General features: G+C 37.7%; 1 protein-coding gene across 1 annotated transcript in view; it reads right to left on the reverse strand.

Moving 5' to 3' along the window:
• Window positions 1–20,123, reverse strand: part of EYS (eyes shut homolog) — a 1,532,152-nt gene that overhangs the window by 280,376 nt on the left and 1,231,653 nt on the right. Inside the window, exon 29 of the mRNA XM_038554428.1 lies at window positions 10,206–10,374. Coding sequence (XP_038410356.1) covers window positions 10,206–10,374 — 169 coding nt within the window. The remainder of the gene's footprint in view (window positions 1–10,205; window positions 10,375–20,123) is intronic.

Raw genomic sequence — 20,123 nt, forward strand, 5'->3', positions numbered from 1 at the left:
CACCATTTTGTTTTTGCTTACTTACTAACAGAATAATTTCCTAAAATAAGGTTTCAATGTCTATTAATTTTTCATCATAAGCATCAAAGTTAGATAAGTCACCAACAGAACTTGGCGAACAATTCTAAAAAAGCTTACTCTATGCAAGGCACTGGCGAAGTACTGAGGAGGTGGGAGGAACAGAGATTTAAAACACAATTCCAGATTATGAGGTGTTCCCTATTTAGTGAAGAGGCATAAGCACAGATTTCTAACGTAATGAATCTCTTTACTCAGCCCTAGTTTTTAATTTATACTCCTATTATAAGACCTATCACAGTCAGCTATTCTCATAGAATTATGTACATATTATCTCTCCCCTAAATAGTGAGAAATGGGTATAGGTAATTTCTTATTCATCTTTGTATCTAGCTCACAGTGCCTAGAAGGGTGTGATGCATTGTCTAGGCACTCCGTTAAAATTTGTTGAATTTGACTTTCCTGAATTAAAAAAATAAGATATGATGAAAAGAAATCTTTGTGTATCCTATAAATGGCAATGTGTGAATTCATCCATCTATGCTTTCAACTCCACTCCCACCCATCTCCGTCTGGAGCAAGCTCCATTGGGAGCTATTAAGGAGGGACAAAGATATTCAAATACTTTTACAGTGCACATTGTAAAACTGATTAAAACTGAGCACACTTTCTTCTCCAGGAAAAGATGTTTAATATGTTGTCAGGAAATACTGTAGGATTTCATTGGCCTTGGTATAATAAGTATCTAATGAAGATATTGTGTATTCTACTGGGAATCATTTTATAGAGAAGGGCAGATGTTAAGATTCTTTAGGTTTTATTTGTTTTCTTCAGCAATATCTTCTTTTTTTTTTTTTTTTTTTTTTTTTTTTTTTTTTTTTATTGGTGTTCAATTTACTAACATACAGAATAACACCCAGTGCCCGTCACCCATTCACTCCCACCCCCCGCCCTCCTCCCCTTCTACCACCCCTAGTTCGTTTCCCAGAGTTAGCAGTCTTTACGTTCTGTCTCCCTTTCTGATATTTCCCACACATTTCTTCTCCCTTCCCTTGTTTTCCCTTTCACTATTATTTATATTCCCCAAATGAATGAGAACATATAATGTTTGTCCTTCTCCGACTGACTTACTTCACTCAGCATAATACCCTCCAGTTCCATCCACGTTGAAGCAAATGGTGGGTATTTGTCATTTCTAATAGCTGAGTAATATTCCATTGTATACATAAACCACATCTTCTTTATCCATTCATCTTTCGTTGGACACCGAGGCTCCTTCCACAGTTTGGCTATCGTGGCCATTGCTGCTAGAAACATCGGGGTGCAGGTGTCCCGGCGTTTCATTGCATTTGTATCTTTGGGGTAAATCCCCAACAGTGCAATTGCTGGGTCGTAGGGCAGGTATATTTTTAACTGTTTGAGGAACCTCCACACAGTTTTCCAGAGTGGCTGCACCAATTCACATTCCCACCAACAGTGTAGGAGGGTTCCCTTTTCTCCGCATCCTCTCCAACATTTGTTGTTTCCTGCCTTGTTAATTTTCCCCATTCTCACTGGTGTGAGGTGGTATCTCATTGTAGTTTTGATTTGTATTTCCCTGATGGCAAGTGATGCAGAGCATTTTCTCATATGCATGTTGGCCATGTCTATGTCTTCCTCTGTGAGATTTCTGTTCATGTCTTTTGCCCATTTCATGATTGGATTGTTTGTTTCTTTGGTGTTGAGTTTAATAAGTTCTTTATAGATCTTGGAAACTAGCCCTTTATCTGATATGTCATTTGCAAATATCTTCTCCCATTCTGTAGGTTGTCTTTGAGTTTTGTTGACTGTATCCTTTGCTGTGCAAAAGCTTCTTATCTTGATGAAGTCCCAATAGTTCATTTTTGCTTTTGTTTCTTTTGCCTTTGTGGATGTATCTTGCAAGAAGTTACTATGGCCGAGTTCAAAAAGGGTGTTGCCTGTGTTCTTCTCTAGGATTTTGATGGAATCTTGTCTCACATTTAGATCTTTCATCCATTTTGAGTTTATCTTTGTGTATGGTGAAAGGGAGTGGTCTAGTTTCATTCTTCTGCATGTGGATGTCCAATTTTCCCAGCACCATTTATTGAAGAGACTGTCTTTCTTCCAATGGATAGTCTTTCCTCCTTTATCGAATATTAGTTGCCCATAAAGTTCAGGGTCCACTTCTGGATTCTCTATTCTGTTCCACTGATCTATGTGTCTGTTTTTGTGCCAGTACCACACTGTCTTGATGACCACAGCTTTGTAGTACAACCTGAAATCTGGCATTGTGATGCCCCCAGATATGGTTTTCTTTTTTAAAATTCCCCTGGCTATTCGGGGTCTTTTCTGATTCCACACAAATCTTAAAATAATTTGTTCTAACTCTCTGAAGAAAGTCCATGGTATTTTGATAGGGATTGCATTAAACGTGTATATTGCCCTGGGTAACATTGACATTTTCACAATATTAATTCTGCCAATCCATGAGCATGGAATATTTTTCCATCTCTTTGTGTCTTCCTCAATTTCTTTCAGAAGTGTTCTATAGTTTTGAGGGTATAGATCCTTTACATCTTTGGTGAGGTTTATTCCTAGGTATCTTATGCTTTTGGGTGCAATTGTAAATGGGATTGACTCCTTAATTTCTCTTTCTTCTGTCTCATTGTTAGTGTATAGAAATGCCACTGACTTCTGGGCATTGATTTTGTATCCTGCCACGCTACCGAATTGCTGTATGAGTTCTAGCAATCTTGGGGTGGAGACTTTTGGGTTTTCTATGTAGAGTATCATGTCATCGGCGAAGAGAGAGAGTTTGACTTCTTCTTTGCCAATTTGAATGCCTTTAATGTCTTTTTGTTGTCTGATTGCTGAGGCTAGGACTTCCAGTACTATGTTGAATAGCAGTGGTGAGAGTGGACATCCCTGTCTTGTTCCTGATCTTAGGGGAAAGGCTCCCAGTGCTTCCCCATTGAGAATGGTATTTGCTGTGGGCTTTTCATAGATGGCTTTTAAGATGTCGAGGAATGTTCCCTCTATCCCTACACTTTGAAGAGTTTTGATCAGGAATGGATGCTGTATTTTGTCAAATGCTTTCTCTGCATCCAATGAGAGGATCATATGGTTCTTGGTTTTTCTCTTGCTGATATGATGAATCACATTGATTGTTTTACGGGTGTTGAACCAGCCTTGTGTCCCAGGGATAAATCCTACTTGGTCATGGTGAATAATTTTCTTAATGTACTGTTGGATCCTATTGGCCAGTATCTTGTTGAGAATTTTTGCATCCATGTTCATCAGGGATATTGGTCTGTAATTCTCCTTTTTGGCGGGGTCTTTGTCTGGCTTTGGAATTAAGGTGATGCTGGCTTCATAGAACGAATTTGGAAGTACTCCATCTCTTTCTATCTTTCCAAACAGCTTTAGGAGAATAGGTATGATTTCTTCTTTAAACGTTTGATAAAATTCTCCTGGGAAGCCATCTGGCCCTGGACTCTTGTGTCTTGGGAGGTTTTTGATGACTGCTTCAATTTCCTCCCTGGTTATTGGCCTGTTCAGGTTTTCTATTTCTTCCTGTTCCAGTTTTGGTAGTTTGTGGCTTTCCAGGAATGCGTCCATTTCTTCTAGATTGCCTAATTTATTGGCGTAGAGCTGTTCATAATATGTTTTTAAAATCGTTTGTATTTCCTTGGTGTTGGTAGTGATCTCTCCTTTCTCATTCATGATTTTATTAATTTGAGTCTTCTCTCTCTTCTTTTTAATAAGGCTGGCTAATGGTTTATCTATCTTATTAATTCTTTCAAAGAACCAACTCCTGGTTCTGTTGATCTGTTCCACAGTTCTTCTGGTCTCGATTTCGTTGAGTTCTGCTCGAATCTTTATTATCTCCCTTCTTCTCTTGGGTGTAGGATCTATTTGCTGTTTTTTCTCTAGCTCCTTTATGTGTAAGGTTAGCTTTTGTATTTGAGTTCTTTCCAGTTTTTGAATGGATGCTTGTATTGCGATGTATTTCCCCCTTAGGACTGCTTTTGCTGCATCCCAAAGATTTTGAACGGTTGTATCTTCATTCTCATTAGTTTCCATGAATCTTTTTAATTCTTCCTTAATTTCCTGGTTGACCCTTTTATCTTTTAGCAGGATGGTCCTTAACCTCCATGTGTTTGAGGTCCTTCCAAACTTCTTGTTGTGATTTAGTTCTAATTTCAAGGCATTATGGTCCGAGAATATACAGGGGACAATCCCAATCTTTTGGTATCGGTTCAGACCCGATTTGTGACCCAATATGTGGTCTATTCTGGAGAAAGTTCCATGTGCGCTTGAGAAGAATGTGTATTCAGTTGAGTTTGGATGTAAAGTTCTGTAGATATCTGTGAAATCCATCTGGTCCAGTGTATCATTTAAAGCTCTCGTTTCTTTGGAGATGTTTTGCTTAGAAGACCTATCAAGTATAGAAAGAGCTAGATTGAAGTCACCAAGTATAAGTGTATTATTATCTAAGTATTTCTTCACTTTGGTTAATAATTGATTTATATATTTGGCAGCTCCCACATTCGGAGCATATATATTGAGGATTGTTAAGTCCTCTTGTTGAATAGATCCTTTAAGTATGATATAGTGTCCCTCTTCATCTCTCACTACAGTCTTTGGGGTAAATTTTAGTTTATCTGATATAAGGATGGCTACCCCTGCTTTCTTTTGAGGACCATTCGAATGGTAAATGGTTCTCCAACCTTTTATTTTCAGGCTGTAGGTGTCCTTCTGTCTAAAATGAGTCTCTTGTAGACAGCAAATAGATGGGTCCTGCTTTTTTATCCAGTCTGAAACCCTGCGCCTTTTGATGGGGTCATTAAGCCCGTTCACATTCAGAGTTACTATTGAGAGATATGAGTTTAGTGTCATCATGATATCTATTCAGTCTTTGTTTTTGTGGACTGTTCCACTGAACTTCTTCTTAAAGGGGAATTTTAAGAGGCCCCCTTAAAATTTCTTGCAGAGCTGGTTTGGAGGTCACATATTCTTTTAGTTGCTGCCTGTCTTGGAAGCTCTTTATCTCTCCTTCCATTTTGAATGAGAGCCTTGCTGGATAAAGTATTCTTGGTTGCATGTTCTTCTCCTTTAGGACCCTGAATATATCCTGCCAGCCCTTTCTGGCCTGCCAGGTCTCTGTGGAGAGATCTGCTGTTACCCTAATACTCCTCCCCATAAAAGTCAGGGATTTCTTGTCTCTTGCTGCTTTAAGGATCTTCTCCTTATCTTTGGAATTTGCAAGCTTCACAATTAAATGTCGAGGTGTTGAACGGTTTTTATTGATTTTAGGGGGGGATCTCTCTATTTCCTGGATCTGAATGCCTGTTTCCCTTCCCAGATTAGGAAAGTTTTCAGCTAGAATTTGTTCAAATACATATTCTGGCCCTCTGTCCCTTTCGGCGCCCTCGGGAACCCCAATTAAACGTAGGTTTTTCTTCCTCAGGCTGTCGTTTATTTCCCTTAATCTATCTTCATGGTCTTTTAATTGTTTGTCTCTTTTTTCCTCAGTTTCCCTCTTTGCTATCAACTTGTCTTCTAGGTCATTCACTCGTTCTTCCACCTCGTTAACCCTCGTCGTTAGGACTTCTAGTTTGGATTGCATCTCATTCAATTGATTTTTAATTTCTGCCTGATTAGCTCTAAATTCTGCAGTCATGAAGTCTCTTGAGTCCTTTATACTTTTTTCTAGAGCCACCAGTAGCTGTATAATAGTGCTTCTGAATTGGCTTTCTGACATTGAATTGTAATCCAGATTTTGTAACTCTGTGGGAGAGAGGACTGTTTCTGATTCTTTCTTTTGAGGTGAGGTTTTCCTTCTAGTCATTTTGCTCAGTGCAGAGTGGCCAAAAGCAAGTTGTATTGGGAAAAAGAGAAAAAGAGAGGAGAGAAAGAAGGAAAGAAAAGAGAAAGAGAAAAAAAAAAGGGAAGAAAAAGAAAAAAAAAAAAAAAAAAAGAAGAAAAAGAGAAAGAAAAAGAAAGGAGAAAAAAAAGGGGGGTGGGGGAAGGAAACAAATCAAAAAGCAAAACAAAACAAAAACAAACAAACAAAAAAAGAACCACCGGGGAGTATCTTCTGATTCTGTGTACTTTAAGTCCCTTGGCTTCTCCTGGAAGTTGTCCGTCTAGCTGGTCTTCTGGGGGAGGGGCCTGTTGTGCTGATTTTCAGGTGTTATCAGTTGGGGGAGCTGCTGTGCCCCCTCCTGGTGCAGGGCTCGGTGGGGGTTGTTTACCCCGTGAGGCCGCAGGAGGAACAGCCCCAGTGGCGGGGCAGCTCTGGAAACCTGGATTCAGCTCCGGCAGGAACTCCGTCGGCAGGGCCTGGAGGCTCCGGGGCGGGGCCGCTGATGTGCTCAGCTGGGGCAGGAGCGTCCTCGCTGTCCTGGGCCCTCCCGGCCTCTGCCTGTCCCGGGGGAGGCGGGATCCTGGGCTGTGTCCCGGCGCCCTGTGCTCCGGAGCCTGCGCTGGTGGATTCGCGCTCCCGCCCCGCAGCCCCCTCCGCGGAGCCGCCGCCGGAGCCCCTCCGAGCTGCTCCTGGAACCGCGCAGCCCCCTCCGCACGGAGCCTCTTCCTCTGCCCGAGCCCCTCCGAGCTGCTCCCGGGGCCGCGCAGCCCCCTCCGCGGAGCCGCCGCCCGAGCCCCTTCAGCTGCTCCGGGTCCCGCCGGGTCCCGCCGTGCGCGCTGCAGCCCTTAGGGAGCTCCTGTTTTCTTCAGCAATATCTTCTTTTAGTCCTCTCTAAATGTACAAAGAAGGAGGCCCCAAAGACCCTACTTGTTCTGGCCATTTCTACCTGGAATAAAACCTAAGACTAGTCCTTCTTTTGCTTTCTTTCTTAAATACAAATATTATGTAATATGAAGATTACTTCTGAATCTTGTTCTCTCACTGGAGTTGCTCATGCAATTTGCCTCCTGCAACTTGGTCAGATGTCTGCTCCTAATTCTCAAAGATCACATACTTCCAAAGGGCATGCTTATTTCTTTTCAAAGAAGTAGCACAGAATGGATTCAACTGCATAGTAATATATCCCATGACGAAACCCCCTGATTGATAACGCTTGCCGAATAGAGCTCATTTTCTGAAAGTGCACCTAAAGAGTTTTGTGTGGTCTCATCCCTTCTCCCGTGACCTATTAGTAGCTCCTTTGACGGGGTTCCAGAATTCTGAATTGGTTCAGTGGCAGATTCAAAAAGCTTTCTTTTCATCTTGACTGCTGTTCTCAGAGCTGTCTCTCTCCCACAGAGAGTTCTTTTTTAAACCATCCTTTCTAAGGATTTTTACTGTAACCCCATAAGGATTCCAGTTTTATCTTCCTTTTGTTCCTTTTCAACATCAATTAGTTGGTGAGGCAAACTGAGAAAAAGATAAATCTACAGTTTTGAACTAGGAATATAATTCAAAGCTGACACTGGCTTACCAACCTGATATTCCTCTATCCTTTTCCCTTTAAAATTGGGTGATGTAAAACGCAAGTGTTCAATACGTGTTTGTAGCATGGAATTGAGTTTTTCCTGAGATGTCCGGAAATGAAAATGACAAAACTAAAAAAAACAAACAACCAAGGAAAACAAGACAAAAATCAACCTCTAGTCTCTAAAATGAAACATCTGTTATAATTTTCTTACTATTCTTAATTGCTCCTACATGTAATATACTGATTTCAAAAGAAAGAATATCAGCCCTTAAGTCAAGTTAAGGGACATCTTTTAAACCATGGATGTTTAACTAAATCACAAAAATCTTTGCGTTCATTTGTGTGAGGCTTTTATGAGGTTGATAAATTCGAAGAGGACTGAGAGCAACAACTCCATGAAACATTCTGCTGAGGTATTCCCAACAGTGTAGGATTAAATTACCACTTTACAAATGAACAAAAAGAATGCTTTACAAACAAAAATATTTTCCCCATTTATAGGCTATGAAACTCTTGTGAGTAAACAGCTTCCATGTGTCCAATGCAGGGACAACAATTATGTAAGACACAGAAAGAAACTGATAATCATTACAATGGCACCATTTTTTTTTGATTGTTTTATTTTACTAATAATTTCTAGCTTGATTTTTTCTTTTTTGGTAGATCATTGAATACAAAAGGCAAAAATAATTCTATGGCACTAACATCAGTTTGGGTTTATTGGTTTAAATTAAAGTACCAACGTGGACAGGGTATATATAATATATATATATTTGTATATATATACACACACACACACACGTATTATTGTATTTATTTATTTATTTATTTATTTATTTATTTATTTATTTATTTATTTTTATGGCATGTATTTTTATGGCTTTCAAAAAGAGCACATTGAGTGAAAGTATAGATATGAGCCAGAAGCACGAGCCCAGAGGAGAAGAATTCCCAGAGGTTGGCTGCTTCTTTGGCTGTTTTTAGTAGGTAAAAACATACTTTCTACAAAGAAACAACTTTTATTCTTATATAACTTTAAAAACTGCAAAGCCAGAGAATCACTTTGCTTTGGGACTTTAAATTATTATGTTTGTGTCTTTTGTTCTGTGTTGTGTTGTTTCCTTTCCCCTGCAATGTACTATTACTTCCAAATTTCATAGTTGTCCACCGCAACTTAGGTTTTGTATGTAAAACAAATTTTTCTTTTCTTCTCTCTCTCTTTAAATATAAATACACCAGACATTCTAAAGTCATTAGTTATTCATTTTTTTAAAGATTTATTTATTTATTCATGAAAGACATCCAGGGAGTGGCAGAGAGAGAAGCAGACTCCTCACAAGGAGCCTGATGTGAGACTCGATCCGGGATCCCAAGATCACGCCCTGAGCCAAAGGCAGATGCTCAACAGCTAAGCTACCCAGGTGTCCCTAAAGCCACCATTTTTTTTTTTTTAAAGATTTTATTTATTTATGAGAGACACACACAGAGAGAGGCAGAGACACAGGCAGAGGGAGAAGCAGGCTCCACAAAGGGGGCCCGACCTGGGACTCGATCCTGGGTCTCCAGGATCATACCCGGGGCTGAAGGCGGCGCTAAATCGCTGAGCCACCCGGGCTGCCCTGAAGCCATCCTTTAAACATGGTTGCTTACACTTCTGGGACATAAATAATGCTGGTCTAGTTCTGACATTAGTTTCTTTCTAAAATAAAACAAATTTTCAGTTTTCCAAAAATCCTTTTTTTTTTTTTTTATAAGATTTTACTTATTTATTCATGAGAGACAGAGAGAGAGAGAGGGAGAAGCAGGGTCCCTGCAAGAAGGCTGATGCAGGGCTCTACCCTAGGACCTTGGATCATGAACTGAGCCAAAGGCAGGCAGACACTCAACCACTGAGTCATCCAGGCATACCAAAAATGCTTCTTTAAAACATTTTACTCATAGCCAAATAATATGAAGGTTTAAATATTTTTACAAAGTATGGAATGATTTTTTTGCAAAATATTTCAAAGTAGAGGAGAAAATAATTTTCGAAATAATGAGTTGCCCTAGAGTGGATAATCTATTCAAATACTGAAGACATTATACCTCCAATATAAGGAATTGTTAAAACTATTGAACATTCATTTCAAAAGAAATAAAACAATTGTCAGATTTGGAATACAGCATGTAATCTACTTTAGTGATGTTTAGCCATACAAGAAAGAAATCTGTAAATTCTGGTATAGGAATCCTTGTGAGCACACTGCATAATGTAGAGAGCCCTAAATATAGAGGCATTTCCTTAAACAGATACTGTTAATACTACTTTTTTCAAGCCAGTTAGGATAATGTTAAAAGAGTGATAGGAATTTTCCCAATTATCAAATGAATTCCAGCTTTCGAATGCCTTCTTCCAAGTTACCAAATACTGAATTCAATCATATTTAGTGATGTATATTACAAAAATATGCTCTGAAACATTTGCAGCATTTATGTTTTACTGTTATAGCCATATGCCATCAAATTCATATGCTTGCTATATTCTTCCTTGCTGGTTCAGAACCTGTTTGTAAGTCATGTTCCATTGAATGACTCATAAATTAAAGAAACTTCTAAAGAAAACTAGAAAGAACTAAGATTTCCTTTTGATAATGCTTCATGCACTAAGCTAGAAAAGTTTTTCCACAATATTTAAATGAATAATTCATTGCTTCAATAGGTTAACATTTGAGAAAAAACATGACATACAGGAAGTTAAACATTTAATACTTACTGTAGAGAATAGTTCCATTCAAAGTGTTTGTTTTTATAGTCAAGTAGATGGTAACAGTTCTGTTATGTTCCTTCTCCAGGACAAATTTGAACTCATCCAGTGTTGTAAAAAAAGGCAGTTCTAGATAGGAATTCCCATTGAAAGATGGAAAAAATAAACCTGCATCTAAAAAAAAAAAAAAAAAAAAAGTCATGTAAATGTGCTCTGATGGCATTCTATTGCTAATGAAGTAGGTAGGAATACAGCATTTATAGTTAGCATTCATTTCAAAAGGTGACACTGATATTATATACTGGCTAGTAGAGGAGGGTAGGTGAAGGAAGATTTAAGGATTGATAAATTTCTTAGACTGGATACTAGTTTAATAAGTATAATATATCAGTATAATAAATTTGTGAAGTCATTGTCTCAAATAATCAACCACCAGTTCAGAGGAAGACTTGAAGCAAGAATTTTAACTTGTTGTACATGGATGGAAAACAGAAAATTTGTGTCCCTGTGTATGTGAAATAATAGTTTTCATCAGATTCTTAAAGTCTTCTGATATGAAAGGCTGTACATCAAATTATATGCTTAAAATCAATGAATTTTATTTGATGTAATTATACCTCAATAAAAAAACAAAAAAATCTGTGACACAAAAAGATTAGAAAATTGTCACGTAGCAAGGTTTTAAATTAATATTTGTTAATATTTAATGCTTTCCAATAATACTTATTTTGTAAGTGGTATTACTATAATACGCAAAGCTAACTTTTTAGCGTCATCCTTTTAGAATTATTAATCCTTTAAATGATTAATCTCGAAATATAGAGGCACATAAAACTTGAAAAGTATTTATTTTATGGTCATATACTTATATTTAGGGCTGTAGACTTGGTACATTGAATAAGGGTAACATGGAATGTGGAAATACAAGTTTTTTTCTGTCTCACAAAGGGGAAAATATTTTCTGCCTCTGGATCAAAACCTGGCAGTTCCTAGGAATCTTACCTTCTTTCCAAGTTATCATTATAGTGATTCAGAAACTAGTATCCAGTCTAAGAAATTTATCAACCCTTAAATCTTCCTTCACCTACCCTCCTCTACTAGCCAAGACCTGTAGAGCGCCTGATACCTACTATCTGCCTTCAGGGTCAGGAGGAAGCAGTCTTCTGTTCTTTCTCTTGTCTTACCACCTTCCATTCATGCTAGCTGCTGTTTCTGACCCTTTCCACATCTGACTTTAAATGTGGAGGTGGCAAGGCGGAGTGGAAAGAAGTACATAGTAAAGGAGAGCTATAAGAACTGGCAACTGATGTACGCAGGCTCAGGCTCTCACTCTCTAGGAATAGCAGATGTTTAAAACTGTTTCTCTTGTGGTGGAAATGTCAGATAAAATACAACGCGCTCAGTTCAATTTCAATTTCAGATCAACAATAAACAATTTTTTAGTATGAAGTACAAGCATGTACTAAACATCTCACAAAATACACTAGAAGAATTGTTATTTGAAATTCAAATTTAACTGAGTGCCTTATATTTTTAGTTCTTAAATCTGGCAACCCCATGACTCATGAGCATTTGTGCATTCTTTGGAAATCCTTTGCCAACTACGATTCCTAGGAGTTGTGCTATTGCCTGCCTTTGGCTTGTCACTTCTAACTTGGCCCCACATTGATTTTTCATTTTAGCACAGACTCCTGCTGTTGACAACCAGTTGCCTGTGTCAAAGTAAAAGTTGCACTGGACAAAGTTAAACAGACAAAGACTTTACTCAAAGCTATTGCGATAAAGGAGAGGTCAGAATTCAGTCTTTGCTTGACAAAACAAAGAATATAACGAAAGGTGAAAAGAGAGTTTTTAAGAGCTGAGGTGAGGGATCATAAACTACCTGTGTTTGCTAATTGGTCTGACCCCCTAAAAAACATAAACTTTTTCCTATCTTCATCACAGAGGGTCATTTACAACTTGGACCAAAGGCACCCATTGAAGTCAGGCTCCTACCTTCCCACAAAACTGGGAGATAGGGCCACTATCTTTTTCATGCTTACGTGTCAAAGACATGGTTCTAGGTCCTGAAGAAAGACATTCCTGGGTTGTAAAACTAAGATTTATATCTCAAAAGGGGCAAAGAAGGAATTTACAATAGAAAATTTTCCAAAATAAATGCTCTAAGACAAGTGAAGTCTGGGACCTAGAGTGAGGAAGACAACTGTCTAAAGTTTAGTTAAGGGGCTCTTGGGTGGCTTAGTCATTTAAGCAACTGCCTTTGGCTCAGGTCATGATCCCAGGGTACTAGAAATTATCCATAATCTCTCTCTCTCTCTCTCTCTCTCTCTCACTCTCGCTCTCTTTCTTTCAAATAAATAAAATCTTAAAAAAAAAGTTTAGTCAAATTGAGGGGAGTATTAAGGCTGTCTCAGTCACCTGACTAGAAAAACCACTTGGGTAGAACATAAAAATGGCCCTAGACCAAATTTCTTTTCTGAGGGGAGTCTATATCTGGTCCCTGGGAAACATTCCAGCATTCCCTGCCCTACTGTCTGTGAGGGTAGAGTTCATTTTCAGGATTTTGGAAATCTTGAAATCCCTTGTCTCTACACACACACATCCACAGAGACTGCTTTGGCTTTCTTTCTTAGGTATAAAGGTATGACTATGTTGGTCCATCGTCTTCCTTTCCAAGTGATCTACTTTTAGCAACTCTCAAACACTGCCAGGTGTGATAGGTGGGAGAAGGTGAGGGATGAGGCCAACAAGACAGCTTTCTACAAAAACATTTCCTCAAAATCCTGTCTTTAAAATCCTCTTTCTTCTTTAAATGCTGTCTTTTTATATCAAGAATTTTTCCTAGTTAAATCTTTTTTTTTTAGATATGGCATCTCATTTTTTTGATAGCATTATATCTTGGTGTGTGAAAGGGTTTATTTTTATCATCCTGTTTATGTCCATAACTTTGTATTGTCAGATATAAATATAATTTATGTATTAGGAAACTACTTGATTTAAGTTATATGGTAACTTAAATATTTAATATCACATATTTTTACCATTCCTTGGCTTTCTACACACAGTCTTTAATTTCTTGAAATTAATCTTCCTGGCTCTGTATTTTACTGGATATGTTTTTTTCACAGATCTGTTTTTAGGCCTACTTAGCAAATCCTGCATTAGTTCTCATATGCCTAGAAAACTCTGAATACTTACTACTTCCTTTATTAAAACATTCTCCTTGTCTCTCATGACACTATGCTGCACTTTGACCATCTCCTCACCTGACCAAGAGCTTCTTTGCAGACTGTTCTTTCAACCATTCCATAATGCATTTAGCTTCCAACACTCCATCCTGGATCAACCAGTTCATCTATGTTTTATCTACACCTGCTCCTCCTCCGTTTTCTTATTCATAGCACTTACTCTCCCAGGCTTAGAAATTCAGCATCATTAACTACTCATCTCTTCTCACACTAGTTGCTGCCTCCTGTCACCTCTTTCCTAGATCAAATCTTGCAACTTTCCTTCTGCTATCACTGACTTTATTTAAGCTCTCATTACATTTCAACTCAATAGCTTCTTTCTAACTGGCCTCCCTGCCTATAGTGTCTGTTAGCTGTCACTGCTGTCACATAAACTTTACTCAGGTATAATCATCTAAAAGTTGTGGTCAAAATCCTTTCCTAACTACAGAATGATTCATCTACCCATGGAGTAAACCAAGTCCTCCATGGTCTTGTTTCTCAGTGGCTCCACACACACAGACCTACTGGTAAGGTTGAACCATGCTTTCTTCTGTGGTTCTGCTTATGTTCCATTCCCACAAACCCTAGCTATATAAATCTTCCTTTATCTCAAGGCTTACTTTGAATAGTACTTCAAATTTGAACTCCCTATCATACTGTATCTCTAAATGTTTTAGTGCATCCATTATTTTTTACTGCCAGTAAGGGTTGTCATAAATCTTGGGTAGAATTGGTAAAATACTAAATCTGTTATTTTGGATGAGGCATGTAAATTAACTTTAATTAGCAGAAACAGAATATTCTAAATAAATGAATTCTAAGAAGACTTTGGGGGAAGAGCTTGCTTGCGATGAAGAAAGCTCATAACAAAGTTTGAGTTCCGCCAGATGTAATATGATGTTTATCAGATAATGAACTGCACATACACTGCTTTTTAATATATATAAAAATATAAATGCATATATAATAAGGAGAAAATATATATGCCAATCAAGTTTTTAATATATATTATAAGGAGGAAAAATATATCCCAATCAAGTTAAAATGCAATGTAGCTAGTTCGCACTAGAGGAAGTTTGAGAAATGTAGATGCAGCTAGTGTAGAGAAAAATGATAAAGATTACAAAGAGACAGACTTGGATTTTAAGTTAATAGAATCTTTAGTGTATAACTTGGCAACTGCTTGGATAGTGCATGTCTGTTAGCTTAACCATAATATGGTTTTAGACACTGTTTCTTTATATTACTTTTACCTGTCCTACTGGAAGTCACTGATGTGGTTCATTAATTCAACAAATATTTATTGAGTGATTACTACATGCCAGGCATCAGTCAAGGAATATTGTAGTGAGCAAAATAGATGAAGACCTCACCCTCACGAAGCTTAGAATCTAGCTTCATGGAAGAAAAACCTCATGCTAGAATCCGTAAAGTTTATTCTTCTTATATGGTAAATTTTTGGAGGGATCCCTTTCCCAACATTTGCTGTCACTGAGGAGCACTGAGCCTCATGTGAAATGTTAAGATTAAATAAGAGGGAGGGTCTAAAAAAACCTACATCATCTACCCTTTCATACTGTTCATTCTCTGATGGAAGGATCTGTGTTTGATTTATCTTTGTATCCCCCTGTGGCATGATCAGTTTTGCACAGTATAGGCAGATACATTCTTAGACAAATACAGATATAGATAAATATAAATAAAAGACAAATATAGATAAAATGATTGTCTGTGGTAGTGTAGGAAAAAAAAGAAACAAAAAATTCTCATAATTAAAATGGGATAGAAAAGACTATAGAGATGGGGCTTTAGCACTTTTTTTGTGGTTAGTCTTTTCACATTTTTGATAAATCCACAAAAAATTTTTCTGGAAGAAAATAGTATTTACATAAGGGTTCACATATGAATTAAACTACTGGGATCCATAATCAGGTTTTCTTATTCTGAGAAGTAGTGAACTCATCACCACCAACAAAAAAATATATAATTCAATTTGCTAAAAAAAAAAAAAATGACTTCCATATTACTTTGCTGGAGCATATCTATTGTATAATTCAGGGCACACCTGCCTATTTCCCAGCTCATACACTCTTTGAATCTTTTTTTCAGAGCTGACAGATTTTACGAAAGTTATGACAGGAAACAACAATTACCAACAATAAACAGTTGCTATCGAATTGCTTTCTAACCATATTAATTTTCATTATCATCATGTTTAGTGGCTATGTTTGAAAACAGAACTGCCCTGAATGTGGAAAACAAGACTAATTGGGGTTAGGTAGAGTGTTTTCCCGCTGCTTCCAAAGCCTCTTCAGGCAATGCTATTTGAACATACTCCAAATTTATTTTTCTTCCAATTATAAATGAAAAAAAAAACAGGGTCTTTATACAACAATATGTATTAAACATCTTACAAAATATGCCAGGCAATGGTTAATTGGTGACTTCTGATTACAACACAGACATCTGTAATGTTTAACTGTCTTAAAAGATCATATAGGGTGATCTATGCAATTATCTTAACATTTTTATGGTTAACAAAATTTAAAATCAGTTCTGACTCATGGGAAAACCAATAAATTAACTAAGAAGGAGGATCTTTTAAATCCCCTAAGTTATGTTATATTAAACAAATTAACTCAAATTGTCAAAGGGAGGTATGAGAACCTAGAGTACAGAGTTGGAAATAAATATCTTAAGTTAAAACTGTGCATGAATTTAGTATTTTTTACCAAACATATTTCTATAGTATGAATCAGGACCACAGTCAATTAATAACAACAACACATTGAAATTTTATTCAGGAGAGCGCCATGGAGTTCTTTATGATAAAGAAAACACAGAAGAGATTAATATCTTTATCCTGAACACAATGCATCTGAGCAGTATCAATGTTATTCATTCTGAATAGAAATGGAACACCTTTGTCTACAGTATGAGTTATAATCCCCTTAACCTTGAATAAAAGTCTTCTATGATCTAAACACAGAAACTGACATACTAACATACGAGTAATGCTACAAATGCGATGGGTCACAAATTATCCATATACAACTTTATTGTAATTCCTGGTACTAAAAGGAACATAATACTGTTTGTTATTCTTCTTTTATAATGGAAATAGACTTGATTTACTCAACAGAAATTTGAAAAATATTATTTGAGTGTTTTTGTCGAGTCTTTTATTATGTTCCCCAGAAAGAGCTTCATATAAATCCTATCACTAAGTTTATAAAGTGAAGGTAATACTGATACAATGCAATTATTAATATTTTGTTTTAAAATTATAATTACCTCTTTTATGGTTCTTATTTTATTAAATTCTGTGATTAAACAGAATATTATTGGTTAATAAGTCCAGATATTATCTTCCTAAAGGATTCATTAGGAGAGGAGTTATGATGGCAGAGGAATAGTGGACCCTAATTTTGTCTGGTCCCTGGGATAGCTAGATAGTTATCAAATCATTCTGAACACCTGTAAAATCAATTTGAGATTTATGAAAAGAAATGCTGCAATTCTACAGAGAGAAAAGTGGTCACTTTTTGGAAAGCAGGAGGTATGCAGACTTGAATCTGGGGAGATACATATGAGGATACAGTGGAGGGGAGGTAGCTTCCTTTTGAGGTTACTGCAAAGTATTATAAACAGTGGAGCACAAAATCAGAACTTTTAGGAGTCTGTTACGGTGGGGTACATCCCTGGCATAAAGGTGCTTGGTGGGGAGGCAGAGTGGAATCCCAGGTGGGACAGTGTGGTCTCAGGATCACAAGAATAGAGGTGCCTGAGTGAGGCAGAATTCCCAGGCACAGCGGGACGGAGAAGCCACCTGAAGCAGTGAGTCTAGGCGCCGGCTTTCTGCTGGGTATTGTCATAAATTGTGAACTGCTGCACTGTCTGGCGACCCCTCTCCTGGCAGGGGTCCAGCAAAAGGCAGAAGTGTGGGGAGACCCCCCCTCCCTTCCCCAGGAGGAACAGCCCAGGTACACACTGTAGGAGTCAGTAAAATTTGGAGTTTTGAAACTGGTCACAGATGCCTCAGATGAAAATGCTCGTCCCAGGCTGGGTGAACACAGAGCTCCCATAGAAACCGGGGAGACAAGGGTGATGGACTGCTTTTCTATGAGGGTTCACTGAAGAGTAAGGGGCGTGCACTTTCAGCTCTGGGGCTAGAGAAAGGGGTGCTGCCATTTCCATCCTGCCTATCGCTGCTGAAAGCCTTCAGGGAACAAAACAGCACCGTGTAGTAGCATCCAGAGCCACTTACACTGAGCTCGTGCCCATAGCAAAGGGAAGGGCATTTCCACAAGGGCAAGTGCACCTGAGAATCAGCACAACAGGCCCCTCCCCCAGGAGATCGGCCCGAACAACAGGCTAGCACCGAGTTTACTGATCTTAGAGAACTGCAAAGCTTCAGCTCTTGGGGAAAACAGTACATAACACTCATGTTTTTTTTTTTTTTTTTCTTTTTTTAAGATTATATTTATTTATTCATTCATGAGAAACAGAGAGAGAGAGAGAGAGAGAGAGAGAGATAGAGGCAGGGCCACAGGCAGAGGGAGAAGCAGGCTCCATGCAGGGAGCCCGACGTGGGACTCGATCCGGGGTCTCCAGGATCACACCCTGGGCTGACGGCGGCGCTAAACCGCTGAGCCACCCGGGCTGCCCTCTTTTTTTTTATTACTCTTTAGTCTTTCAGTATCATTTTTAAAGCTATTTTCTTATTTTTCAATTCTTTTTTATTCTTTTTTAATTTTAATTTTAATATATATGTTATATATATAATTTTTTTTATTTTTGGTTTCCTTTCACTGTATTTTATTTTACTTTTGTATATATATAAGTTTTTCTTTCTTTCTTTCTTATTTTGGGATCTAGTTTCTTTTAACAAGTAGACCAAAGGACACCCAGAATCTAGTTTTCTGCTATGTTCTGTTTTGGTTCTTGTTTGACTTTTTCTTATTTTATCTTGTTTTTTCCTCTTGTTGTTGTTGTTGTTACTATTGTCTTTTCTCTTTCTTTCTTCTATTCTTTTCTGGATAAAACAATGAGACGGAGAAATTCACCCCAAAAGAAAGAACAGGAGGTAGTGCTCACTGCCAGGGATTTAATCAATACGGATATAAGTAATGTCAAAAGTAGAATTTAAAGCAACAATTATAAAGATACTAGCAGGGCTGGAAGAAAACATAGAAGACACTAGAGAATCCCTTACTATACTTATTAAAGAACTAAGATCTAGGCAGGCTGATTAAAAATGCTATTACCAAGATGGAGTCCCAAATGGAGGCTCTAAAAGCAAGGATAACTGATGCAAAACAGAAAGAGTCAGTAATTCAGAAGAGAAAATGATAGAAAATAAGGAAGCTGAAAAGAAGACAGAAAGACAACTACTGGATCTTGAAGGGAGACTTAGAGAAGGGAGACTCAGCAATTCCATACAATGAAATAATATCAGGATAATAGGGGTCTCAGAAGATATAGAGAGGGAGAGAGGGGCAGAAGGTTTATTTGAAAAAAAATATAGCTGAGAACTTCCCTAATTTGGGGAAGGAAATAGGCTTTAAAGCCTAGGAGGCACAGAGAGCCCCCCTCAAAATTAATAAAAATATGTCAATGCCTCAACATAAAATAGTGAAACTTGCAAATTTCAAAGATAAAGAGAAAATCCTGAAAGCAGTGCAGGACAAGAGGTCCTGAATCTACAAGGGTAGAAACACAAGGCTTGCAGCAGACCTGTCCACAGAGACCTGGCAGACCAGAAAGAACTGGCATGATATACTCAAAGTACTAAATTGGAAAAAATATGTAGCCAATAATACATTATCCAGCAAGGCTTTCATTGAGAATAGAAGCAGAGATAAAGAGTTTCCTGGACAAACAATAACTAAAGCTATTTGTGAACATTAAACCAGCCCTACAAGAAATATTAAAGGGGATCATTTGAGCAAAGAGAGAGCCCAAAAGTAATAAAAACCAGACAGGAACAGAGACAATCTAAAGAACTAGTGACTTTAAAAGTAATAGAATGGCACTAAATTCATACCTTTCAATAATTATTCATAATGTAGATGGAATAACTGATCCATTAAAAAGGCATAGGGTATCAGAATGGATAAAAGAAAATAAGACCCATTGATATGCTGTTTACAAGAATCTCATTTTAGACCCTAAGACTCCTCCAGATTGAAAGAGAAAATGGAGAACCATTTATCATGCCAATGGATATTAAAAGAAAGCTAGAGGAGCAATCCTTGTATCAGACAAACTAGAGTTTAAAGCAAAGACTGTAATAAGGGATGAAGAATGACACTAAATCATAATAAAGAGGTCTATCCAACAAGAAGATCTAGCAATTGTAAATATGCTCTTAACTTGGGAGCAGCCAAATATATATAAACCAATTAATAACAAAATTAAAGAAATTTTTTGATATTAATACAATAATAGTAGAGGACTTTAACACCCCACTCATGTCAATGGACAGATAATCCAAGCAGAAGATCAACAAGAAAACAAAGGTTTTGAATGACACACTGGACCAGATGGACTTATTCAGAACATTCCATCTGAAGGAGCAGTATACACATTTTTCTCGAGTGCACATGGAACATTCTCCAGAATAGACCATATACGGGGTCACAAATCAAGTCTCAACCAGCACAAAAAGACTGGGATTATACCATTCATATT

The sequence above is a fragment of the Canis lupus genome, chromosome 12 (genome assembly GCF_011100685.1).
Source record: "Canis lupus familiaris isolate Mischka breed German Shepherd chromosome 12, alternate assembly UU_Cfam_GSD_1.0, whole genome shotgun sequence".
Lineage (NCBI taxonomy): Eukaryota > Metazoa > Chordata > Mammalia > Carnivora > Canidae > Canis > Canis lupus.